The sequence below is a fragment of the Choloepus didactylus genome, chromosome 1, assembly GCF_015220235.1.
Source record: "Choloepus didactylus isolate mChoDid1 chromosome 1, mChoDid1.pri, whole genome shotgun sequence".
Classification (NCBI taxonomy): domain Eukaryota; kingdom Metazoa; phylum Chordata; class Mammalia; order Pilosa; family Megalonychidae; genus Choloepus; species Choloepus didactylus.
Genome location: NC_051307.1, coordinates 203,007,216 through 203,034,380, shown reverse-complemented (window position 1 = coordinate 203,034,380; position 27,165 = coordinate 203,007,216). Strand labels below are relative to the sequence as shown.

The 27,165-nt window shown below is 40.4% G+C and overlaps 1 protein-coding gene across 2 annotated transcripts; it reads right to left on the bottom strand.

Annotated features, from left to right (window-relative positions):
- Positions 1-772: 772 nt before the first annotated feature.
- On the bottom strand, positions 773-27,165 carry RBM5 (RNA binding motif protein 5). Of its 2 annotated transcripts, none has more exons than XM_037850997.1 (25): positions 27,056-27,165; positions 25,834-25,926; positions 23,640-23,805; positions 22,676-22,831; positions 19,611-19,680; positions 19,047-19,120; positions 16,422-16,505; positions 15,577-15,637; positions 14,661-14,726; positions 14,242-14,402; positions 13,688-13,785; positions 12,978-13,065; positions 12,724-12,801; positions 12,568-12,640; positions 8,367-8,452; positions 7,871-7,955; positions 7,571-7,662; positions 5,551-5,712; positions 4,952-5,101; positions 4,801-4,872; positions 4,002-4,181; positions 3,630-3,704; positions 2,491-2,588; positions 2,283-2,412; positions 773-1,422 (listed from the first exon to the last, which is right to left on the bottom strand). In XM_037850997.1, the coding sequence occupies exons 2-25, from the start codon at positions 25,848-25,850 to the stop codon at positions 1,297-1,299; spliced, it is 2,448 nt and encodes an 815-aa protein (XP_037706925.1). In that variant the 5' UTR covers positions 25,851-25,926; positions 27,056-27,165; the 3' UTR covers positions 773-1,296. The 2 variants fall into 2 exon arrangements, with proteins under 2 accessions (XP_037706925.1, XP_037706919.1); XM_037850991.1 differs by lacking the exon at positions 27,056-27,165 and adding an exon at positions 26,521-27,047 and having other exon boundaries at positions 1,285-1,422.

Sequence of the window (27,165 nt, the reverse complement as noted above, 5' to 3'; positions counted from 1 at the left end):
CGAAAACCTGTCCTGAGCATGTTTCGTTCCAATTTTGTAAGGGCCAAGCCTGCCTGCAAATGAGGAAATGAGAACATCTGCAAAAGCAATGAAGTCCCAGCTGTAAGACCAAGTTCTAGAGAACAACGCCACCCTTCCTGATTGTATGCCAAGCCGTGGCACACCATCACCAACTCACATGATTCCAAGAGCAGCTTTTGAGCCCAGCTTCCTGCTCTTGTCAAGCATGGTCTTGCTGGTCAAAACATTCTCCTCCCAGGTGCTGGAGAAAAGGATGGGGGGACCCCGTTCTGAATGGAAAACTCTGCAATGTTCCCAAGCATGTCCTCAGTAGCTGTGATGAGAAGACAGAAGGTAAGTGCTGTGCTGCTCGGGGAAAGAGATGGCCTCCTCAGTTCCTTCACCCCAGTGGATGGTAGACCAGCTATCATTCTGTACCATGGCCCAAAGCAGGGAAGTTCTGCCCCACACAGCTGTAACATCCCTGCTCCCTGCATGCCTGGAATATAGTACACAAAAACTCACTTTGGTCCTTAGAAATTGGAAGAAAGTGCATAACTCAGTTATGGTTTTGAGTTTCCATGAAGGGCTTTAAAAGATTCTAAAAAATTCTTGAACTTTAAAATCTGAACATGAATGATGGTGGCAAGGAAAATAGGATATGATACTACTTGTAAATTAACTTTTAACAAACTGATTGTATCACCAGGCATAACTGGCTCTAATGTGCTTTACCCACCACTCACCTAGGAATAAAGACACACACAGTACATTCATTTTTTAAGGTATTTCTTTTGTAAAGGAGCCAGATTTGGCAACTAGACTGAAAAATCTTCCAAAATCCTGTACAAATGTGTAATATACAAATATACACAAGGCTTCTGCCAAGAAAAGACAGCACAACAACAAATGATAAGAGGTGGCTTTGGTGTCACATACCACCTAGGGCATCCCAATACCCCCCAGAAATGTGAGGGGCTGATGGACCACAACACAGTCTGCACATGTTCAACATACTACACTACACTATATACACTAAAGTATAAAAGTCCCACTGTCCACTCTGGCTTGTTCACAAGCCCTTTGACAGGAAGGAATGCCATTCAACCAGGTGACCCACATAAGGAGTCCCTTTAAGGTGGGTGGGAGAACCTGGTGGAATGAAGTGGTTCACCCTAACGACTATTAACTGCACAAGGCATGCCCTTAAAAAAACAGGCGGTAGAGTGAATTCAGGTGGTGGACCACTCCTTGTATTTCTTAAAGCTTCTTGTCAGCTCTCTCTCATATGCAGTCTCACTCCATCTCAGTGAATCGGGCAAACATGGCTTTCCGGACAGCATCCTTGTAGGAATCTGCACCCGACAACCCATATGCACTGCCTTTGGCTCCTAGGCCAGCTCCTTTTAGCCGGACTTGAGCCTGGGGGGACAAAAAAGGCAGTCAGCAGTTGACAGGCAAGGCGCAGATTGCTCCCACTCCCTTTCATCAAGCCCACTCTGTAATGAGCAGTATAACCCACCAGGAGACAGGAGAGAAGAAGTTTTATAGAAGATAAGGATTTCTAAAATGGAGAACTGAAGCAAGGTTAAGGACTGAGGGAATAAAATGGGCTAAGATAGACAGGAAGATGAAGCTATATCCCCAACCAACCCCCAAATTCCAGCTCAGCAAGCATTCATGCATGGAAAGAACCCAAAGCACCCAATGGAAGCCTAGGTAGATCACAGTACTTGCCAGGACATTGTAATATCAGCAGAACCTACCTGCATAGGATAAATGTGGTAAGAGTGACCTAAGCTGTGTTGATGGCTTGGAATGGGAGCAATTACTGGTAGAGCTGTCATCTAAAAGGTCAGTCCGTGGGGACTCTAATCCTAAAATTATGTCTCGATCTGAGTTCTGACCAACTATGGGATTTCTCACTGTGGAAGAAAATCTTACCAATTTTTAATGGGTTCTGTATATAACCAAAATTATTTAACCACAGTACCTTTAATTAAATTAAATTTAAGCTACTTGAGTTTGAGTTGGAATTAAGTACTCTCAGTGATAAAGTTTACAACAAGGTAAATAGAGATACACGGTCTTTGGGAAAAAGTGGCTGAACCTGACTAGAACTTAGGGGTGCAGGGAAAAAGAATCCCATGCAATGGTGATAGGATTTTCTGACTGCCCTTTTGTATAAGGTTAAAGCTGCTTTTTGGATTTTAGGCCCTCTGGGTTACTTTTATCTCATCTAATCCCTGAACAGGCCTGTAAATCCGGCACCCACTGCTTACCTCAATGGGGGCTGTGATACCTTGACATTTCCTTCCCAAACCTGAGCCTTCTCGCCAGCCCATGGCCTGCAGCATTTTGTTGCCAATGTTACTATGGTCAATGCCATCTTTGGTGGGTTGCTCATAATTCCTGCCAGTGGCAAACACACAGTTACTTAAAACAGTCAGAACACCAGCTAACAAACTTGAAAAAGAACACAACACATACACAGTGCCAGCATCAAACTGCTTCTTGCGCTTGGGCTCTGGAGGTTCTGGGATGCCATACTTCTCCCGTCTTTCCGCAGCTCGATCTCGATATTTCATCTATGTGGGAGAACAAACACTACTAGAAATTTTTAATGGTTGAATACATTTTTACTTTATGACTATCGCCAAGTATTTTTTAAATCTGGAGCTTGACTTGTTAGATTGGTGTGAAATACCAAACTCCTTTGTTTTCCTCACTGTACTTAGTCATATATAAAATCTCACATTTGTAGAGAGTTGAATCTGGACCAGAACTATTCCTCCAACAAGCAATTTTACTTAGTGAGCCACCACTTGTCAAGCTCTTTGCCCAGCTCACTGGGCTGCGTGTACAGCCTGCCAAAGTCCTAAAGGAAAGAGAAGACAGGCTTGCCCGCCCCTCTCAGCATTTGGACAGCCCCACCTCCAGGGACAGATAGCATAAAGGAAGCTTCCAGAGACCTGTTCAGCAGTCCCTAGGGAGCTGGCACCATAAACAGTGGAAATAAAACAAGAAGGCAAAAGTTCTAACTACAGACATCTCAGAATTATCTCAGGATGGGAAACTCAAGTTTATTTCTAACCCACAGGCCTCTATTTCATTTAAAACCCTACCTGCCTGGCCCTCAACCTACCTTATCAATCACCAGCACTGCCTGCCTGCCTTCATAGACATCTGCTTTCTCTGCCAGACCCCCATCATTCTCAGCTTCCCATGCCCACCCTTTCCTTCCAAATCACCTGAGATCATTTCATACCCTGTTGTCCCCTGAGCTTAATCTGAAGCCTCCCTCATCACCCATGAAGGTTTCCCTGGCCAAGCCAGCCCAGAATGCACTCTCTTTACTAAAATCCAGTGGACTTCACTAGTGAGCATTTGGCATTCAGGACCTATGAGCGGTCTTGAGGGTGTGCTTCTGTTCTCATGAAGGGATGAAGTGGGGCTCACAAAGCACATATAGCCTGTGGTCCAGTCTACAATAAGCCACAATGGCTGGGTGACAAGTGTGTAACAAATCCTTCCACCCTACCCCTGGGACCTGGAACCAAATGCTACAAATCAACCAAAGGCAGATATCCCAAGATATTCTTTGTAGGGGTGCAATGTCCCATACTCACCTCTCTCTCTCTCAGCTCCAATGCTTCCAGCTCCTGCTCACTCAGCCTGGATCGTCGGTATATGTCCATGTTTTGCTATGCAAGAGATTTTAATAGCCAGTAATAACTGAGACCATCGTAATTTGAAATGTTATAAAATTATCAATATCTAAGGTACTGGCCAAGGTCCAATTCAATATAGTGTGGCATGAAAACTGGAGCCTGGTATGTGAAGAGTTGCCATACTCCTTTCCACTCTAATCTGGAACAGCCTACTAAAAGGCAATCATTCAACAGCAGGTATTTACTGAACATTCAACAAGACCAGGGCACTCACATCTGTCTTGCTGCTCACCCTCCCCACCTCAGATCAGCTTAGAGAAGCCGAGCAACCTTGTGCAGGTCCGAGAGCTGCTGGTGCCTGACAAGGGCATCTCTGTTTGGGAACTGGCGCCGGCAGAGCAGGCAGGCCATCTTCTTCCAGTCAGCCAGCTTCTCTTCCTCACTCTCAAGTCTCTCCACCAGCTCCTCCTCATTGTCACTGTCACCACTGTAAGCAGCAACCAGACCCCTCTGGGGATAAAAGAGGTTGGGTGTTTGGAAATGTATGAGAGATAGCAATGACTATGCACCTGGATAAAGTAACACCTTATCCAAGATCAGAGAGAAGCCCCTTTACTCTCAAATTTTAGAAATAAATCACATTTCACCTTAACTGTATGGAGCAGTCAGGTCCCAGTGCTGGGCCTGACGGCCTTCTAGTACCAACCTTCTTGGGGCCCAACAAATGGGTTCCTGGATAACTGTTTACAAACCACTGACCACATGTGAAAGCCCCAAATACAAGAGATCAGAGTAATTGTCCAATCAGACCAGCATCTACCAAGTAAATAAGCTTTTCTTGTCTTAATTTTCTTTCCAGGCCATTAAAACTCTCTATTTACAGTTGCAGTGAAACTCAATTAACTGAACTTAGGAATTCACGCTCCATCATTGTTCCAGCTCACCTGATCTCACGCACAGAAAACAAAGCCCTGAACACGCATCCTGTGTGCAGACTGTTCCAAATACCCACCGACAGTGAATTCATCCGCTTTTAAGTAGGAATCACATTAGCCAACAAGCAACTGAGAGTCAAAGTGAGAAAAAAGCTACAGATATGGTCTTTAAAACATTGGTGATACTTCCTTACTTTGAGGGGATTCTCCTCGTCTCCATTTCGCACCAATTCTGGGATGAGCTGCTGCCTTTCAGCTAAAGCTCCCTGGGAGACAGAGAACAAGCCATGAGCAAGTTTTACTTACACTCCCATTTTGAAATATGGCCATTCCTGCTACTGTTACCTTCTTTTCAAAGAGAGCAAAGCCAGCATCTGCTGCGGCAGATTCTCTCCTTTCTTCTTCCCTCAAGGAATTGACAGGTTGAAAACTATTTTTAAAATTTTCTTTCTGCTTGTTTAAACTCTTAGCCCAGCGTTCCATGTCTTTGGCAATCTAATGTCAGACAACAACCAACACCATCAAAAAATATTTAGGTAGAGGAATTTAAAACAGTTACTGCCCTGTGGCATGACAACGAGCCATTAAGGATTTTATCTCAACCACACGCCCTGTAACAAAGTCTCTTTTGCTTTTACTTCTACCTATTAATATTTCCATGAGATGCTATCCCACCCAACCAGTCATTAGTGAGTATGGCTCAAAAGCCTCTGGGATTTCCAGGGTATCTTTTTTTCTAAGTATTTAGACAAACTAGCAGGCAATGTAAAGAAATACTAACAAACTACAAAATGCTCAAAGAATTTAATATAAATAAAATGTGTGGTCCAGTTTTTAAGAATTCAAATAGAGCTGATTATAAATGCCACAACCCAAAGACTAGAACTTAAGCCCAATACCCCAACGAAGGAAATATCAGTCTCCTGTTCAGGTCATACTTCTACCTGCTGGGCTGTTTTGCTCTTGGGTTTCTCCTTCTTCTCCTTCCCCTCTTTTGCAGGAGGTAGGCCTGTCTGCTGGTGAGAGCTTGACTCTGCAGCAGGCACGTAAGTCTCCTTCTCTCCATCCCAGTAAAGGTACTGTTGGGTTAAGGAATTGTAGTAATACTAGAGAAAAAAAAAAATAAAATAAAATGCAGACCTTCTGCAATGTCAAATCATTAACTTAGAGAAATATTTTATTAAAAAAGTACATGGTTATACACACAAATGTTGTGGTTCAGTAGTATTTCCTGCCCAAATGCCTTGGTAGAGATAATGAACCAGCCAGCCAAGGGGCATGAAACTTCCAGGATCAAGGAGAATGGTTTCTTCTCAAGAGTCTAGTTCTCATGAATTTAACCCATGGGCCTAGAGAGTACCCAAAGAGCAACATATCTCACTCCTTTCCATAGACAGATCATTTACACTAAGCAGGTGGACAGAAAGGCAGTTCAGAGGCAGACCTTAATCACACATCCTCCATGACAACCAGTTAATGGCTCAAGATCAGGCTCACCCATATGGAACTCTTTGGACATTGAGATACTCAAGTACAGGGTTACAAATGCTAACTTGAGAAACAGAAAGGAGGTGATGGTGAAGTAACCTGATCTGAAGCTTGTAGAAGAAACATCAACGGAGGAAAGGTGGCACCTATTCTCTACTCTTCCTTATTCCCCAGTCATTCATTCTACCTGCTCAACAGTGACCCAGTAGAGACGGTCCATCTGTTACTTCCCTTCTGGAGAAAGTGGTATGGGTAACAGACACAGGAGTCATGACTTCTACGGCAGCCAGGTATAACTGCCTGGAAAATGACCAGACTTTATAAGCAAGGTAACTGGAAGAACTGTGCAGAGGCTGAGCCTGCCCTGCTCAGGCAGGTCACACACAGCTCGACGCTTCGTTCTCTCAGAAACCACAAGCTGTCAGCAAAGACCTAGTAGCTATAAATTCCAAGTTCCTGTTAAAAGTGCTTGTTTTACTATTCTATATATATACAGCTTCTGGTCATAAATATTTATTTATGGAGTGTTAAAAAGTTGCTTTTACTCTTTAAAAGTTACATACACCACCAAAAATAAATCACTCCATAGATGTGCTAAATTCTACCCTCATGAATATATAGCGATGTTAAGTAGAAGAAGCTAGACGCAAAAGGCCACATATTGTATGATTCCATCGATATGACATGCCAAGAATAGGAAAATCCACAGAGACAGAAAGTAGATCAGTTGTTGCCAAGGGCTGGGGACAGGGGAGAATGGGGAGTGATTGTTTAATGGGTATGGGGCTTCTTTTTGGGGTAATGAAATGCTCTGGAATTAGACAGTGGTGATGGTTGCACAACACTGTGACTATATGAAAAACTACTGACTTTCACACTTCAAGTGGTTAAAATGGTGAATTTTGTTATGTGAATATTCTCTCTCCCCCTCTCTCTCTCAAAAAACAAACAAACCCACATAGGGAGAAAAAAATTACAAATTTAGAACTTTCTTTACATACAGGTTAACAGCCACCTATATACATTTTAACTTGACAAAATAATCTATGGTAACTGAAGTTAGACTAGTTACTGAAGGGGATAGGGAGTACTGACTGTCAAGGAGCATGGAGGAACTTTTGGATGTGTTGGGAATGTTCTCCATATTTAAGTGGTGGTTACATGACTGTGTATACATATGAACATTTAAAGAGCTGCACACTTGAGTTTTATGCAATTTTCTGTATATATGTTATACCTCAAAAACAATTTTTTTTAACTCTAAAATTAAAATTTAAATCTTAAAACAAAAATTATATCTTGGTGGTTTTAAAAAAGTTAAAAACTAATCTGGGTCACATAAGAAAGTGAAACCAAATGTAAAGTGCTCAGCATCACTTGCTCCTTTGTAGGAGATACTTAATTTCATGCCTCATAAATGGACTAAGTAGAGCATAAATGGACTAGTGAAATCGAGGCAGAAAACAGTGCATTTACCTGTGAGTTGGGATCATAGTAGAGTCCTGTTGTTGGATCATAGTAATATCCTGAAGATTCATCATACTGGTAGGTGGATGTATCAGGCACTGCTGTAAAAACAAAATTTAGTACACAGTCATAACAGGTAAGAAACTGACTTTACTTCAAATTCTAAGCCGCTGAGATGCTGCAGGCCTTAATGTTCCTCTCTCTCTCACATCCCCAAATATCCCTCTGGCACCCAAAAAAAACTTAAATTAAACAGAGACAACAACTAGGACCTTCCAACTATTAACAGCCCTATGAGATTTGGCTTACCATATTTGGTACCAGGAACTACACCAGTAGGAGAAGCAGCTGGGGCCTGTGTACTTGTGCTAGTGCTAGGCTGTGCTTCCTCAGTCTGGAAAGAACAGAAGCTTCAATATAATTTCAACTGTAAAGCCTCTTAAGAGAAAACTAAATCACTGTAATTATCCAGGAGGAAGGACTCCCCTACCATACACACTATAGTAATGACCTAAAGCAATCCTTGAGCAAAAAAACATGCTACCAACTTTCTTCCTAATAATCAAGTCAAAGCATGCAGAAAGTATAAATACATCCTGGTTAGAACCTTCTGTTTATTTATGCCCCTACACATAGGTAAAATTATTATCTATCTAATACTACAAGACACATAGAGAAATAAGGTTGGAATATATGTACTATTCAATCCTGGCTTATACAGCAGGGAAGGATAATACTCATATAGCAAAACAAAACAAAGTTTCCCCAATAGTCATCAGCTCTGTATTTAGGATGACAGGATTACCGGAGAGCCCGGTGGATTGGAGGTTTGATTATACAGCTGGGGACTCTGGGACACTACAGCTGCTGAGGTGGTGGTCACTGCTGCGCCTGATAAAAAACAAAACAAAACAAAACACTATGGTTAGGGAGAGCCAGGGCAGTAAACTTGAAGTCAAACATCTCTATCTGTAATGCCTAATCTAGCCTTCTGGTATGTCAGTTCCTAATACCCTAATTGTCACTGAGTACCCTTGAACCTATTTCATTATTTCATAATCCTATTAGAATGTGACACACAAAGCTAATTATTATATGGATCAATGTCCCAAATAAAAGAGCTAAAACCACAAAACTCTTAGAAGAAAACATAGGGGTAAATCTTCAAGACTTGGTATTTAGCAATGGATTCTTAGACACAAAACCAAAAGCATGAGCAACAAAAGAAAAGGTAGGTATATTGTACCTCATCCAAATTTAAAACTTTTATACATCAAAGGATACTATTAAGAAAGTGAAAAGACAACCTAGAAAATGGGAGAAAATATTTTGAAATCATGTATCTGATAAAGGCTTAATATCCAGAATATATAAAGAACTCCCACAAACTCAACAAGAAAAAGACAATCCACCCAATTAAAAAAGTGATCAAAGGACTTGAATAGACATTTCTCCAAAGAAGATATATGACTGGCCAATAAGTCATTAGCCACTAGAGAAATGCTGACAGTGATTAGAGAAATGAAAATCAAAACCACAGTGAGATATCACTTCACACCCAACAGGATGACTATTATATTAAAAAAGCAAAAATAAAAAACAAAACCAAAAAATAACAAGTGGTGGCAAGGATGTGGAGAAACTGGAAATCCTCCCTCGTGCACTGCTGGTGGAAATGCAAAATGGTGCAGCTGCTATGCAAAGCATTTTGGAAAGAATTACCATATCATCTAGTAACTCCACATCTAGGTATACACCCAAAAGAAATCAAAGCAGGGATTTGTTCACCAATGTTCTTAGCAGTATCATTCACAATAGCCAGAAGATTAAAATAACCCAGTGTCCATCAACAGACGAATGGACAAAAAAACATGGTATAGCCATACAACAGATTATTATTCAGCTGTAAAAAGAAATGAGGTTCTGATACATTCTACAGCATGAACGTTGAAAACACTATGTGGAGTGAAATCAGCTAGACACAAATGGACCAAGACTGCATGATTCTGCTTATATGAAGTGTCTAGAACAGGCAAATTCATTGTGACAGAAAGTAGAATAGTGGTTACCGGAGGCTATGGGGGAGCGGAGAATGGGAGTTATTTAGGTGGTAGAGTTTCTGTTTGGATGATAAAAATATTCTGGATATAAATGGTGATGATTTACACAACACTGTGAATGTATTTAATGCCACTGAACTGTAAACTCAAAAATGGTTAAAAAGGTAAAGTTTATGTTACATGTATTTTATAAAAAAAATTTTTTTTAAACAAAGCTAAGAATTCTGTATGACAGGAAGAAGGAAAGGAAGAAAGAATTCATAACTGCTTTGGGGTTGAGGGAAGATTTAACTATTAAGGCTTTTATAATTCTAGACTAAAAACTAAAGCAAAAGGGCCCCATCTGATCTAAGATGGTACAGTGAGAGGCTTTAAAGCCACCCTGACAGAAGCTTTGAACAACTAGCAAGAACCGGCAGAAACATCTTTCTCAAAGCTCCAGAAAAGACTGCAGGAACAGGGTGCACACCAAATCAAGAAATAGGCTACTTAAACTGGCAGGTTCTCCTCGGCCCTGGCTGGCCTCTCCCTCAGCCCCTCATCGGCTGGGTGTAGTAGGCTGCACTTCCAGTTGGGATGCCTAGTCCTAGTTCCAGAGGGAGCAGATCAACCCTTGTGCACATTTTGTACTGGGAATATACATGTCTGGCCTATTAATCTGGTGCTGGCCTGAGTGACAACTTGCTGTAACAGAACTTCCCCTGAATGCAGAAGGTAACTCACAGAGCAATTCTACAGAATGCTGTGGGAAAGCAGTAAAGTCATACTTGCTGCCTGGGGTAATGGACTGCTGGCTGTAGGACATACAGAGCAGTGCCTGGGACCGTGAGCAAACTGTTTCCAAGGGAAGAGTGGACATTTGTCAGGTTCCTAACAAATGTCCCCTCTTCCCTTGGAAATGTAAATGGGGGAAATCCTGGGGCCACACTGCCTGCCCAAGACAAAAAGGCACGTGCAGAAAGGATCAGGGAGGCTTTGGCCTGGTGGTGTTCTCTACACTCATTGTATGTATAAGCTCTGAAAGAGAGCACTTGCACAGGTCAATCTGTGAAGACAGAAAAGGTGTTTTCTTTTCTTTCTTTTTTTTCTTTTTTAACAACAGATTGAAGCTGGCAGAAGAAAGAATCATAGAACTTGAAGAAACTGAATTCATCCATGTGAGGAGCAGACAGAAGAATGAAGAAAAGTGAACAGAGCCGTAGGAACCTATGAGATGCCATCAAGCATATCAATATATGCATTGTGCAAATCCAAGGAGAAGAAAGAGATTAAGAAGTAGAGAGGATATTAAAATAAAACAATGGCTGAAAACTTCCCAAATTTAACAAAAGACATGAAATACACATCTAAGATGCTTAACAAACTCCAAAACAGCATAAACCCAAATAGACCTAACATACTGTCATGTTATAATCAAACTGCCAAATATCAAAGATAAAGAGAGAATTCTGAAAACCTCGAGAGAGGAAATGTGTCACCTACAAGGGATCTTCAATGAGATTAAGTGCCAATTTCTCATCAGAACACATGGAGGCAAGAAAGCAACAGGAAGACATATTTAAAGTGCTGAAAGCAAAATATTGCCAACCAAGAATTTCGTATCTGGCAAAACTGTCTTTCAAAAATCATGGAAGGATCAGGACTTTCCAAGTTAAACAAAACCTGAGGGACTTTATCACCACTAGACTGACCCTACAAGAAATGCTAAAGAGAGTTCTCCAGGTTGAAAGGGAAGAACATTACACATTGACCAAAGCCACATGAAGAAATAAAGATTTCCAATAAAGATAATGACATGGGTAAATACAAACACCAGTACTACTGTATTTTTGATTTGTAACTCTACTTTTCACTTCTTATAGGGTATAAAAGGCAAATGCATAAAATATAATGATAAATCAGTAGTTTTGGATTCATAATGTATAAATATGTGATGTGGAACAAGAACTACACAAAGATGGGGAGACAGAGGGGTATAGGAACATAGTTTATGTATACTATTAAAGTTAAGTTGGTATCAAACCAAACAAGATTGTTAAGGATTTACAATGTTAAATTTAAGCCCCATAACTGCAAAGAATGGAGAGAGAAAGCAGAGTATAGTTTAACAGGGATGGGAGGCAGGGCAGAGAGGAATTAATGCAAAATAAGTGTAGGGCTTCTGTTTGGGGTGAAGGGAAAGGTCTACTAATGAATGGTGGGGAGGATACTGCAACACACTGTGAATGTGACTAATTCTACTGAATGACATGTTTGGGAGGGATTGGGATGGGAAGACTTATATTGTATATGTATTTCCACAATTAAAAAAAAGAAAGAGCAACTAAAGAGACAATGACAATTAAATGCAATACATGATACTGGATGGGACCTAAGAATGGAGGAGAAAAGGCTCAAAAGAAAAAACTGGAATACAGAATGTAAGCTTTGTATCAAAGTAAAATTTCTTGAACTTGATAACTGCACTTACGGTGATTAGATATCTAAGTGAATATCCTTGTTCATGGGAAATGTACCTGGAAGTATTACATGTTCAAGGAGTAAGCTGTGTACAACTTACTCTCTAATGTTCAGAAAATAGACAGATAACATTATATTGTTTTCTCCTGTAAATATGAAATTATATAAAAAAAAAAGTTAAAAAATAAGCAAAGTTCTCACAGCCACCCTTCTTACTGAACCCATGTGGGCATCCACAATTCTAGGGTTAAATTCCAAGAATGAAGACACATTGCAACGTGGTCTCAAGGAGGCTGTTATCAGCTCTTGGTGTACATGTACAATCCTAATCTTCCCCAGAACCTCAAGGTACATGGTGACAACCCTGAATGTGCCTCCCACATCCCTGCAGAGAAATGGACTTACAGTTTTGGGTTTAGTTAGAATATCTAGTTCTATCTCAATTGTTGCTTACACAAAATATAAAAGGGAGATGAAGTTTACTACCTGATGCAGATGATGCATCAGATTCCAATCCTCCAGCTTGTTGCTGATAAAACTGCTGGTAGTCCTGTGAGTACTGAAGAAAAGTACACCATTAAAGCTGCTATTCTCACACATACTCTGGAGACTAGAAGTTGGATGGTGGTTTAGTCTACTTACCTGAGCATACTGGACATAGCCATCTTGGCCTGGCTGCAGGTAACTATAGTCAACACTGCCTCCTTCACCACTCTGAGACTACAAAATGTCAACAGAAAAGGAAACACAGATAAACTTAGTGGACATCAATGAGAAAGCTAGAAGTATTCCCTAAAAACGTCTTTGGAGAGCTTCTAAGACATAAGCACCACAGGAGAGGTGAATTTGGGCAACACCACCGCAACTACCTTGAGCCAAAAGATCCTCTATCTTACCTGGGTGGATGACCACTGAGCAGCAGCAATGGCTGTACTAGCCACAGAGAAGGCGCTGACCCGGTTACCATCTGGGAGGACCAAGTCTCTAAAACCACAAAGACCCAATCACATGATTCTATCTCAGAGCACCTCCATTCAGTGCCCCCACACTGCCAAGGAATCAGTGATTCACTCCAGCCTTTGTTGGGAGGTCTCAAATGCCAGCAAGGCCACATTTCAGAGTGGGGAGGGTCTCTCCATGGGCAAATTCCTCACTGGGCAAGTGCCTCTGCAGTATCCCTGTCCTACTTCATACCCTGCCATTTAATAAGGTGTCTGTCCATTGGATGAGCAGTGATACCAGAAAAGGCAAATTTAGAGTGCTGTACTAAAGCATTACATACATGAAACTATTGGCACGCTGTTCTGGAGGGAAAGGATTATTTCTGGATGGGTCTGCACTATACTGCAGCAGCTTGCATAGCACATATTCTCAATCCATCTGCCATACTTGCCTTTTTCCTGCTCTGAAGTTTTCTGGCAACCATCAACTAGTTATAGAGGACAAGCAGGAATTAGAGAAGACAAATGTTGCTCTCCTGGCCTCGGCAACCAAGGAAGACAGTGTCCCAGTGTAGAGAGCACAGGCTCACGATACAGTTAGCGAAGATTCCTTGGATAAGTATGCAGATATAGCATGTTGAAATAAAGACAATAAAGCCACTTACTTTCTGGCACTTTTTGCAAAATCAACCCCAATAGTTTTGCCGTCAATTTTCAAAGGAGGATGAAGACTCTGCAATATCTGAAGCAACTGAGAAGCATCCTGAAGGAGAATATGAAGAAAAACAAGTCATGCAATGAAAAATCTCTCCCTACCACCTACCCCACTGAAAGAAACAGAACTTTTTACTACTAAAAAGAGAGTAGTGGTTCATCATTATATTTGCAGATATGAAACCTTGAGAAAAGAAATACTTCTCTAAGATGTGAAGATATTATCCAGTATTATTAAAGGAAAAAATGCTAAATTAATTTAAAACAAAGTATGAAGGAAGGTCTAAACTGTGGCTCAAACTTTAGTTCTGCCAGTTTTCTATAGGTATACTCACTATTTCAACTGCTTAAAAGTCCTGTAGTTTAGCAGTATAGTAACTGTCATTATGTAGTCTTCAACCTTGGGCCCCAGGAACCTCACTACATAGTATCACAATTAGATTAACTATATTTGCCTTTTAATGCTCACTTTCTTTTAAAAGAAAATATTCAAATAGCACCTCACCATTGCAGAAGACAGCTGCACAAATGCGAAGCCTCTGTTCTGCTGGGTCTGTTTGTCTTTTATGAGGCGAATGTTATTGACAGCTAAGGACGCGTAGGGAGACAGTGCTGTCATGATGGAATCCACCACAGTGTGTGGAGCTATGTTCCGAAGAATGATTGCTGGGGGTGAATGAGACAAATGATACACACACGTTCCTACCACCAATGCTTTTCAAGGCAGGTTCAATCACAAACAAAAAATTCCAGTCTGGGAAGTTCTTAGCATACCTTTTGCCCTGACATAGAGAGGATTCTATAAAGCAATCTTTTATGGAACAACCTGAAGCTGCTGCTGCTCATTAAAAAAGAATGAAAACAAAAACTTCCAACTGAAGTCAACTTCTAACACAAAGACTGTAAGATTACACTTGAACTTACTATCACAGTAGTAATCCACAGATTGAACTGATTCTGTGGTTCCAGGGGGCACTTCCTGTTCAGAGTCTGTAAGAAGGAAAGGGGAAAACTCAGTAATTGAGGGGACACACACACACCAACCCCCCATACAAAATCAATGTATTTCTAGTTAAGAAATACATTAAAACCCCCTAAGTTTTCACTTTCAGCACATTTAGCAGTTTCTAGCATTTGTGGCTATAGTAAAACCTCATTAATTTTGATATGATTCAAGTGGAATGCAAAACTTGGGCAGGACATTATGCCTGCACTGAAGAAAAACAGAAGCAAAATGCAAACGAGGCAAGACTTCTCTGTGCTCTCACAGTCATCATAAATATCCACTTAATCAAAAGTAAAGACTTTAAGGAAAATATACAAGTTACTTATGAAGTCTTCTTATTTAAATCCCTACAATCTATACTTTTCCTTAAGCTCATGGACAAACAGCTCAATTAGTTTTCTCAATCTTTTTTTAAATTAGAACAGTTGTAGGTTTACAGAAAAGTCATGCAGAAAGTCTGAGTTCCCATATACCCCTTTTCACACACACAGTTTTACTATTATTAACATTTTGTATTAGTGCAGTAGCTTTGTTACAATTGATGAAACATTATTACTATAATCATACTATTAACTACAGCCCATAGTTTACATTAGGGTTCACTCTTTGTGTTGTCAATCTTTGTTCTATAGTGTTTTTTTTTTCCCTTTTTTCTGGTAACTTATATACAATCTAAACTTACATACAATCTAAAATTTTCCATTTTATCCACTTTCAAATACACAATTCAGTGGTGTTGACTACATTCATAATGTTGTGCCTCCATCACTATTATCCATTGCCAACACCAATTAGGTTTTAATGCATATTCCAAACAGCTGAATCCTGGCTTACCAAACTTGTCGGCTCCACATCGGAAGCATTTTAGTCTTTTCCTGAAGTTGTTAAGGCAGCACTGAAAAAAGAAATTTCACATTAGGCAGGCTTTCTAGTATCAATGTGGGTTAGAGCAATGGGGCCACTGATAAATACCAGTAACCAACATCAAAAAAGCAGAAACTGGCATCATGTATCTAAGACAAAGGGGCGTTAACAAAAAATTTAGAATGTTACAGTGTGAATTCTTCCAAGAAAAAAAAAATCTTGAGGTATCAGAGAATTCCACTACTTTTTCAAGTTGGGGAAAAGTTTCATTGCATTCAAAAATCCTACAAGTCACTGGCAAAGTTCTTCCTTATATCAGAACATTTCATAGACCATTACGTATACACATTTTGAGAACCAAACACTGTCCAGTGCCCTACGGGGTACATGCAGAACAAAGAGGGCCAGCACTCTCAAATGTCAGTGTCAACACCCAAGTTCAAAATGATGCATTGGTGACAAGACCATAATAGATCTTATATAACATAAGCAGGATCACAAGGATTTTTATAAATGTAGTTAAGAAACCATGCCAAAAATTAAGAGCTTAGAATTCAAGAAACAGCAAAATGAAATGAACTTTAAATATTAATTGAAACACTGAGCTCAGAACCTATATTATAACAAAACAAAATTTCCAGTGTTCTGGGGATTCCAATACCAGCATAGGAGGACCAAACAGTCACAAAGGATGAAAATCACCTTATGATAAAAGCTGGTGATTGTGTACTTAATCGTTTTATTTGGATAGTGAAACAAACAGAAAAACAAAACCCTAAAGACATTTACCTCTTTAGGAAAGAATACATGCGTACCTTGTTACAAAGCCAATCTTCAAACTTAGGTCTGGGATTGCTATAATGCATTGCAATGTGCTTTCCTTGAATCACCAACTTTTTCTGTAAGAAAAGAAGTAATTAGTTATTCCCATTGTGAGGAATGTGTGTCCATTTTCCCAGGGCAGAGCACACTTCGGAAAAATCAGTGCTCTGGAATTAAATGGACAACATACGGGGAGGACCAACCACCGCCACCTATACTCTGCCCATCCAATCCTTCAGATAGGCAGTAAGAGAATGGGATGCGGAGTAAAGGTAAACGGAGTCAGGGAGTGCTGAGAAAGCTGCCAAACACTAAACGCTGACATGCACCAGGCCGTTGTCTCCAGCAGAGACAGAAGTCCTAACATTCAGCATTGACAGGCTGCCTGAGAGTGACAATCTATTTCAAAAAGCAGAAGACACAACTCTCCCAAGTTCTGAGATTGTCTCCTACTTTATCCTTTAGCATGGTGTCCTTGGGCTTCACTTCACTTTTCCCCCATTCCCCATCTTTTTGCAAAGTAAAAACCTTTATAATTTCCCCTTCCCCCAAACTCTTCCTTCAGGATGTGTCCTTTGGGGGACAAGGAGGGGAACTCACTTTATAAAGGGAATCTGGTCACAACTTTCAGGAGGGACTATTTTGAATGCCACCAACTCTACCACAGCTACATGAGATTTCTTCCTGCCTACTACAATTGTGTAATGTCCTAGATAACAGATGTCTTTTTCACTGAAATGAATGGTACTCTTCTTCAAGATGAGTAACAAGGAGGCCAATGAAGTTTCTTCGGGGGATGGGAGGGGTAGGAAAAGTTCATAAATGCATACACCACACCTCATCCTTCAAGTCAACCATGTGACTAAAAGGTACTCAACTTTAAAAGGTCAACTCTGAGCTAAAATCAGTCTAGCCAAAAGTATACCTAGCACCTGCCCCCAAAGAGCCTTCATTTAACAGAAGAATCTCTATTTTTCTTTTTCAGGGGGTAGGGTAGGGTTGTGAGCCTTGGCAATGTTACCAATAAAAGAACCCTTTATTTCTGGGGTGGGGTGGGGTGGGATGGGGTGGTCTGACACTATCAGAACAGATTTAAGTAGAAGGTTAGATATACAGGTTTTTAAAAGTAGCCTAACCCCTCTAAAAATACATACTGTTGAACAATTTGGTTCCTGCAAATCCTGGAAGATTTAAGACATGCTATAAATTGTCTCTCTGCAATATCTAAAGACAGACTGCATGTCTGGTCAAGAGGGAAAGAGTTGAAGGGCCATCCACTCACTGTGGGGTGTAGAAGCAAAAATAAAAGAAGCTGGGAGATAGTCAATAGATCATCTCACTAGGGGGGACATGTGCTGGGGAGACTCCAAACTACCACTGAGTCCCTAATCCTATTGTGGCCTTTTATTTCTGGAGTGAATTTGAACGGTAATAAAGTATTACACACTAATACAGCTTTGTATACATTAAAATTGTGGTGATTTTTAAATGTTTGATAAGTTTTATTTTCTTAGGAGTTTTAAACTCTCAAGCAAGCCATTCTGACACATCCACTGCATCCAAAGATGCTGTCAAGTCAAGAGAGCAGACACATGAAGCTTGCGTATGTTCTGAATATACCAGGATGGTGTCCACGATATGAAATGAAAGAAACTCTACTTTTATAAAATCAGGTTGTGACTTCTGGGTTATGAAAATGAGAGGCTTAAAAATCCAACAAATCAATCCATAAATGATACCCTCATTAGTGAGCCTTGTTATAAATGGCAAAAAGAACTCATTTCTGGGTGACTCAAATCACACAATGCTGCAGAAAAGCAACATAACGAGTTAGGCAAACTTCCCAGAATACACTTGGTTGAGGAATTCAATACTGTGCTTTGGAGTTCTTGCAAAAAATGTTATTTAAGTGCCAAGCACTAAACATTGTCTCGACAAACTGAAGGACACTTAAGTTAATGCACATCAAAGAACCATCAATGCTTTGCTTCTAACAGACTATAAATGGCATTCTCATGGAGATTAAATATTTTATAATTTATAATGTTAACACCACTGTAACTATATTAGAGATAGCAGCAGGGCAGGCTCCCAAGCTAATCTCATCAGACTCAGGTTTATTGTTCATAAATTCCACCTGGACTTTACATAGTCTCTGAAGACCCATTTGAGCAGTTATGACTCCAGAAAGTCTATGGTCTTCAGGCAGCAATAAAGAATTATTTATATTAAAAAATACCTGCTGCAGACTTCCATTATGTTCTGTCTCTTCATTGTCAAATAGAGAGCTTGATAATTACTCTCAATAGACATAATGAATAGGAATATAATCAGGTGGGGGAAAGGGCAACATCAAGATGTTTTGGTAATTACCAAACAGGTATTCAGTGGTTAACAAAGCCCTGCCATGTAGCCATGTTTAATTTAAAGGCAGAGCAAATTCTGCAATGCTGTCCTTGGTACTGTATTTATTCTAGTAATGTCAATTTTAATATATACAAAGCTTTTTTTTTTAAAGTCACTCCTTTGGAACAAACCACTCCTTCAACCTTTTTTTTTTTTAATTGTACAGACTTGTTCCATTTTCATGAATATCTAGACTTGGTGAGTGAAGCAACCTGATTGGCTTCCATCCAGCTGGTAGCATCTTGCAAGTGATAAAACTCCACGAAGGCGAAACCACGGCTTACACCTAGAGACAGCATTCAGATATAGACGGGATACTCGTGTTAGTCAGTTCCTTTATAACAGGTGAATCTCTCTCCCACTGCTTCAACACTGCGTGACAAAGCCAATTGGGAAGCAGCTTTACAAATGTGATTCGACTTGGGGATCTTCTTGATACTTTGCCATGGCAAGGAACCAAGCCGCCTGAACTAAGTGTCACTCGATTTGATTCCACACTTAAAAAGTAACCATGCAACCGATTACAAACAGTCAAACAAGGAGTTTATAACACTGCTACTTACCGAAGGGAAAAAAAAGCCCCTAAAAACAAAGTTTTAAAAAAGTTCCTCAGATGCTCTCTAACATCGTTTTCAAAGAATCACATTCCTTAGCCATGGCAAACCTTTCATTCTGAATTCATGTGCTTGAAGACTGGGGGGATCAGGATGTTCTTTAGGGACTGACGTGGGAACGGGGAAGAGAACCAGAATGGAAGGAACTAAGCAAGCTCTCACCTGTTTTCCTCTTCATCAGCCTCACGTCTGCAGGCTGAGGACCTTCAAAGGACTCCATCATTTCTCGAATCTGCACAGGGTTTTACAGATATATAGTTAAACCTTCAGCTACGTATAAAGAAAGTTCAAAAACCTGAGATTATATCAACTGCTTAATTAACCAAGTTTTTAACTTCTATCACCAAAATACAATTATCCTAAAAATGGAGTAAAATAAAAGAGGGAACACTTCTCATAGAAATTAATGTATTATAACAGCCTTGAAGACATTCATTTTATGCTACCTGGGAAGTTCCCTCAGGTGTAAATATTTAATGTTATGATACACAGCTTTGCCTATGGTATGAAATCCCCAAGCCTCCCTCCCTTAGTTTAATCATGCTGTTCTTGTCTTCTAAAGGACCCAGTCCAGAAATGAAATTTAAAAGAGGCAGAGAATTTGTTACTGTCCTCTGAAGTACATATGATGAAGAATAGCCCAAAAAAAAGGGGGGGATTCCTCTCAAGATTAGCATTTTCTGTACATTCTCAGACAGAAATAATTTTCTTACATTTAATGTTGAAAATTAAAGTTCATAACATTCTTAAGTTCCTAATAACATACAAAATAAACATTGACTAGGCCTAGAAAAGAGTACTCTGGTTGATAGGTTTGTTGTGGATGATAGATTAACCCCATATTATAAAAGGCAATGGTAAAAAATACATTAGCCTCTTCACCAAAAATATACCAGGCAGCAATACTCCTCAGAAAAATTGGATCAAATTTGTGAAATCAATTCTTAGTGACCCCAGATTTCCATAGTTACGTACAAAGTTTGCAGGATTATAGATCTATTTCCACACACAGAAGTGCTACAACTGAGCCAGACCCCCACTTTGAGACTCTAGTTCATGTTTAGTAACACAGAACTAACTTACTAACTAAAAAGAGCTGGTCATCTAGAAACTAAAGGTGGTTACTACAAGAGTGTAGTGATACAGTAACATATATAGTAATATAGTAACTAAAGATAGTTTAAGAATTTACCCCTAAGTGGGGGAGATAATTAAAAAGGGAAACAGAATTACAAAAGTGATTTACTGCCAAATTCAGGAGAAGATTAAATACTATAATTTTTAAATGTTCTAATATTAAGAACCCAACAAGTGAATTTTACAATACTGCACAATATTTGGGAACCTCAGAAATTCTATGTGGGATATGAGCCTTTTTATGATAGGCACTTCTATTTCTCTGAAGGAAACGTGAGATGCACAAGCATTACATCTGTGTGTCATTATCAGCTGAGGGGGCCTAAAAAGTTATCTAGAGCACTGCTCTCCCCATGCCACCCACTTCCTCTGCAGGCTCCCAGGTTCACATGCCTAACAGACTTTTCCTTAAGGGGACAATCTAATCAACCAGCAAGCCTTCCTGAGTTGAATGCTGCAGAATTTCTTGCACCCCCTTCTCTGCCTCCCCATACACTTTGTCTCCTATTGTCTCTTATTAGCTCTGGCCTCCCATTCTTTCCCTCCGTAATTCTAACCTGCACAGACCCTGCTACCAGGCAAAATCTTCAGTAACTTTCTTTTACACTTAGCTGGGCTTTCAAAGTCTCTGGCACCTGGTCCCAACACCACCTTTCCATCTTCCTCTCCCTGCCAAAAAATTCTTGTCTTCAGCTCACATGATTCCCCCTTGCTTAGAAGACCCTTTCATTATACACTTCCCCCAATCTCCACCAGACCAAAACATTTCTATCCACCAAAACCCAGCTCAACTAATATCTCCATGAAGACTTTCCTTATATTTCCCAGCTAGTAACAACCTCCCTTAAATAAACTCCCACAGCCCTTAAGCAGGACTTCTAAAAGGACCTCTTTCAATACTGACCCCATTCTATTCTGCATCGTCATCATCTGCCAATCTTAGTTATTCATCATAAGCTTTTTTTTTTATCATAAGCTTTTTAAAGCAGGATCTATAGCTCTGCATTACCAAACACAGTACATTATAATGTAGTAGGTGTGCAGTGGATTATAAATAATGGAATTATTACCCACTATTACCTCCTAACATGTCTCATTCATGATCACAATAGTTTTTTCCAGTACTTAGAAGCCCAAAGCTGTGTGAATCCAATACTTCAGCTTTTTCTAAAATTCAATTAAGCATTAGTCAGAATATTACTATGAATACTCCAGGGCCATAGATACTGGGGTAATGGTGGATTAATATCTTTTAAAAACATTTTTCAAAACCTTTTCACATTTATTTCATCAACAACACTGGCTGAGCAGCCTAATGCATTGAAGCCTTGGGGACATAGGCATGACCAATTCACACTGAGAATTGTTTTCAGAGATCTATGGTTCTGTGGGGAAACTGGGACATGTGCTGATGCCCTAGTATAGGTGCTACGTGAAAGTCATGAATACAGTGCCTTGAGAAGAGAATAAGAAAGAAGGAATTCTGCCTGGTACATCAGGAAAGGCTTTACATAAACGAGTCTCCAAGCAGAAAAAGGCATACTGGTAGAATGATGGACATGTCCAAACTGACCCACCAGGGAAGCAGGTAATGCTAGAATGAAAGGGTGAGGGGCAGAGATGCCACAGGAAAACAGGCAGGGCCCAGCACACAAAGGAGCTTGCTGGACAGTCTGAGGAGTGGGGAATCAGGGAATGAGCCTTATTTTTCAGCAGTTTCTCACAGATTTCAAAAGGATGGTATCATTTTCATCAAATCAAAGGGTGGCCGGGTTATGGAGAAAATGATTATTGATACATCTTTGCCTATTAAGTAACTCATTTGATAAAAATGTAGCAACTATCTTCTAAGGGCTAGTGAAAAAAAAAAAAGATCTGTTTCCTACAGTCAAGGAACTCATGAAAACTCTGCATGAGCTTCAAAGCCTAAATATAAACGATAATTCTGAAATAAGTGAGAGGATTTCATCCTAAAGACAGAAATATATTTCACTAGTTGAGATATTAACTTGAGGTAAAACAGTTACTTTAGAAATCTGATATTCATTGTCCCTACTGGACTGCTCATTAGAACGGTCATTTCCCCTTACATCGCTTTCTGTGATGGTGATGGGAAGGCCGCGCAGCATGATGGTCTTGCTCTCCCTCTCATCACTGATGTCATGCCTGTAGTCATGCTCTCCATAGTCGCCATCTGAATGGTAGCCATCCTCGGATCGGTCACTGTTTCTTCTTTCGCGTTCTCTCTGATTTACAATAAATAAAATTGCAATTAAAACCACTGAGTTTATATCCTTTGATTAAGGCCCTTTACTCCTAGGAATTTATCCTTAGGAAGAAAGTCAACAGAGACAAGATGAGAACTCTGTGATGATGTTTGCTGTGGCTTTTCCAAATAGCAAAAAAAAAAAAAAAAAAAAAAAAAAAAAAGACAACATTTAGTTCAGGAAGAAAGGTTTAATAATTCACTGTAAAGTACACAATCACACAATGAAATACTATTACCTATTACAATATGAAGATTAAATGCATGGAAAAAAAATCTATTACTTAAGTGGAAAAGGAAAAAAAACTGCAAAATTATATGGGCAGCCACAACTACTTCGAAAGAAATGTATTCATATGGAAAGGAATATGGGAGAAAAAAACTATGTTAAGATGACTGGACTGTAAACTCAACATTCAATGACTGAGGCATAGGGTTTATATATTATGCCTCGATTGCCTCATCTTTAACATAGGGATAATACCTATCTCAGACCTAAATAAGGTCACGTAAATCAAGTGTCAGCACAGTGCATGACACGTGAGCCCTATGTGAACGCTTGGCTGTTATTTCTATTATTATAAGGCTCAGTTTGTCTTTGGGGGTTATAATAAATTCAAATATATTTCAGAATAATAGAGGATTGACTACTATAACACTCAATAGGAGCCACTTATTAAAGTCAAGTGGACTAAATCCAAATAGTGGAATGAGACAAAATCTCTTCAGGTTTCGTGCATGCAATTCATAATTGTAATAATTCCATATAAACAGATGCTGTCACTCACTTCTGGACTGTCATAGTCTCGGTAGTCGTCATATCTATCTCCCCTCCGATCATCACTAGATCTCTTGTAATCTGAGTCCCGCCGTCTGCTTCTGGATTCACGTTCTTCACGGTCATCCCTGTCTATGATGGAACCATACCTTCCACTACGCTCTGTTCTACTCACTCTGCCAGAGAAAATAATTTTCATTTCATCTAAAGTAAATCATAGTTGTACCTTTGGAAAACATGTTGAAAATAAACCTCCCCTCCCCACAACAACCCAGTCTATAAGATAGAGTCAAAGTTAAAACTTATTATCAAATTCCAGTTTACAAAGACAACCAGTGGTAAAACACTTATACCCTACATACAAAGATAATTCTCAGGAATTTATGACAAACTTGAAAATACAGCCATCAAATACATTTTCAGGTTAAATATTTTTGAGAAAGGGATAGGTTGTCCAAGTTTATTCCTGTATTTTCCCAAGCCTGTATCCTACATATCACCTTTTTCATCCTCAACTCAGATCTTAGTGACCAAAGTTAGAAGAAAGAAATTATTTGCATTTCATCCAATTTCAAAGAAGAGAGCATCCTAGCTCATCCACTCTCAAGGTACCATACCTATTGAGAAATGAACCAACACCCTGGACATGCTAAATTTGTCTTTTTTTCCTATCAGGCAATTAACCGAGTAGTTCATTTATTAGTCAAATAGATGGTCACCCAAAAAATAGCACCTTCTAAGAAAATGATTTCCTATAGCATCTGGTTTATTTTTGGTTTTGGGCGTCATGAAAAATCTAATAATGAGAGGCTTAAATCCATTTTAACCATAGACAAATAGTTCCTTCATAAATTGTTTACCAGGTTCATAAAACTGTTGTGCAAGGACAAAACAAAGGAAAGATTTATTAGGGCCTCATTTAGAGTGCAAAAATTTAATAAAAAGAAACCAGGAAACAAGTAATCTAGGACTACCTTAAGTACGGTGCTGAGAGGCTCTAACTCTGTAAATACTAATTAGTAAGTTATTTAGAACCAGACTCCTGATACAGCATTAAAACAATTACACAATGGGACATGAACATTTCCCAAGTCCTTCTGGGTCATCAATTTTAATCCACTATTGAGGCAGGTGGCTGGATAAGTAAAAGTTGTGTGTTTAAATCAAATGGTCTAAGAGGGAGTATCTATATGTGACATGACAGCCAAATGCTCCCATCTTAATTTCCCACTAATTTTTAGTACTTTCTCTATTTTTTTTTTTTTTTTCCATGAAACCCAAGTCCTAAGTTTCTCAGCACCATAAGTCTGAATCGTCTTGCTATTTAGGGGACAATAACAACTGGCATTCATTGGGTGCTTACTACAGCCAGTCACTGTGCTAAGTGCCAGACTGCATGATTTCCTGGTTCTGCATAGGCTGTTGTCCATTCCTAGCACCCTCACTCCATCCTGTCTACCTTTGCCTACTTATCTGGAAGGCTCCACCTCAAAGGATACTTTATCTAGGAAGCTTTCCTTGCTGTAGCCAGGGAAACATATGCTTCCCATGTATTCTAACAGGACCCTAAATTCCTTTATTGTAGCACAGTTCACAAAGTAATTTCTTTCATCAGACTGCGGGCTTGTGAGAACAGGGATCATGAAGGTGCTCACTCCTATATTAAGTGCCTACCAATACCTGGCATAAAATAGACACTGAAATATTCACCTGATAAGCAATTTTTTTTTTATTAAATTCAGTTTTATTGAAATACATTCACACACCATACAATCATCCATGATATACAATCCACTGTCCACAGTATGATAACATAGTTATGCATTCATCACCACAATCTATCTCTGAACATTTTCCTTACATCAGAAAGAACCAGAACAAGAATAAAAAATAAAAGTGAAAAAAGAACACCCAAATCATCCCCCCATCCCACCCCATTTGTCCTTCTGTTTTTATCCCCATTCCTCCACTCATCCATACACTAGATAAAGGGGGTGTGATCCACAAGGTCTTCACAATCACACTGTCACCCCTAATTGTCTTCAGGAGTCCAGACTGCTGGGTTGGAGTTTGGTAGTTTCAGGTATTTACTTCTAGCTATTCCAATACATTAAAGCCTAAGAGGTGTTGATAAGCAATTTTTAACAAACAGTTCAGTCCCCACTGAAATGTGGAGATCAAAGCCATGTACTGTAGTTACTTACCGCTTGTCTGAACCCATTCTCCTACTGAAGATCTAGCACACTGCTCCAAAAGGTTCAAGTTTTGTTTTTTTCTAGGAGATGAGAGACTGGTTGCTGCAAATTTGAGAAAACACTTAAGTCAGTTCTATAAGCTGGGACAGTGAGGACAGAATTTAATCAAACAGTTAACAGTGACTGTCTAAGGGGGGAGGAGGTAGGGACCAACTGTAAACATTTTAGACATTCCAACATTATTTTAACAATGAGCATAACAAGAAAATGAAAAAACTTTAATATCAGATTCCATATTCAATAACAAAACCATAATAGGATACTCCCTAACCCTGCTCCTACTTTAGGATTACAAAGCAAAAAGGGACAGAACGCAATCAACTCTGCGTTCTGAATCAAAGCAGCCCTGATGAGGTAATTGACCGTTACAACATTAATCAAAGTGTCTTTATTAATACAGCGCAAAGTGAAATTCAAAAGATTGTGATGAAAAACTTAGGATCTCTTTGAAGCCGGGATGCTGAACTGACTGAAATCTACATTTATAACGCTACTGCTGACCCGAAGCAAACCTCGACACAACTTAATCGCTCGGTGACGATAACCACCGTGTCTTGACCGTGTCTTGACCCAGTCTTGACCACCACAGGCCATCGCGTCCAGCCTAGTCCCGCCGCACCCGGGGCCCAGACCCACCTCCGTGAGACGTCGCGGCAGAGATGGCGGAGCTACAGCCTGCGCGCCCGATCCGGGCGTCCGGCCTTCTCTCCCTCCCTGCACACACACCCCGCTTCCCCGCAAGGGCTGCCAACACACAGAGGATCACAGCCCGCAGATGCGGTTTCACCGAGCAGCCTTTCAGGAGAAGACGGATTCAGCCGCCGCTGAGGAGCGACAGCAGCCAGAGCTGCCGGGGTGCCTCTGAGGCGTACCCAAGGGACCGCAGAGACGGCTCCGCCGCTCAGCTCGGCTGGCGCTCCCAGGACGTGTCCCGCCAGGGGCAGATTCAGCCTGAAAGAAGAGGGCCTGGAGCTGGGCGAGGCGGCACCCTCTGGAAGCTGACAGCGCTGGCGGTGAGGAGGGGCGCGGCTCTCCAACGCCTCGAGCCGCTTACCCCCTTCAGGAGACCTGGTTGGGGCTGGTCGATCGCCACCCACAGCTGACAGGACAGCCCGAGGGACTTCTACAACGGCAAGAACCACGGGTCATTACGGGCGGCCGCCGCACTTACCCCCAGGAGAGACTGAAGCCGCAGCAGTAGCGGTTCTGCGACCCAAAACCTCCAAGAGGGTTCGGCAGCTCCACAAAATGGCGCCTCCGCCGACAGCCCGTCTCCTACCC

Bases quoted from the DNA above. Each gene is read 5' to 3' on its own strand.
- RBM5 (XM_037850997.1), bottom strand. The intron at 22,832-23,639 runs GTGAGTGACAGC...ATTGTAAATCAG, and splicing joins GAGACTATGACAGTCCAGAA to AGAGAACGCGAAAGAAGAAA. The intron at 7,956-8,366 runs GTAATCCTGTCA...TGTTCTTTCCAG, and splicing joins CCAATCCACCGGGCTCTCCG to ACTGAGGAAGCACAGCCTAG.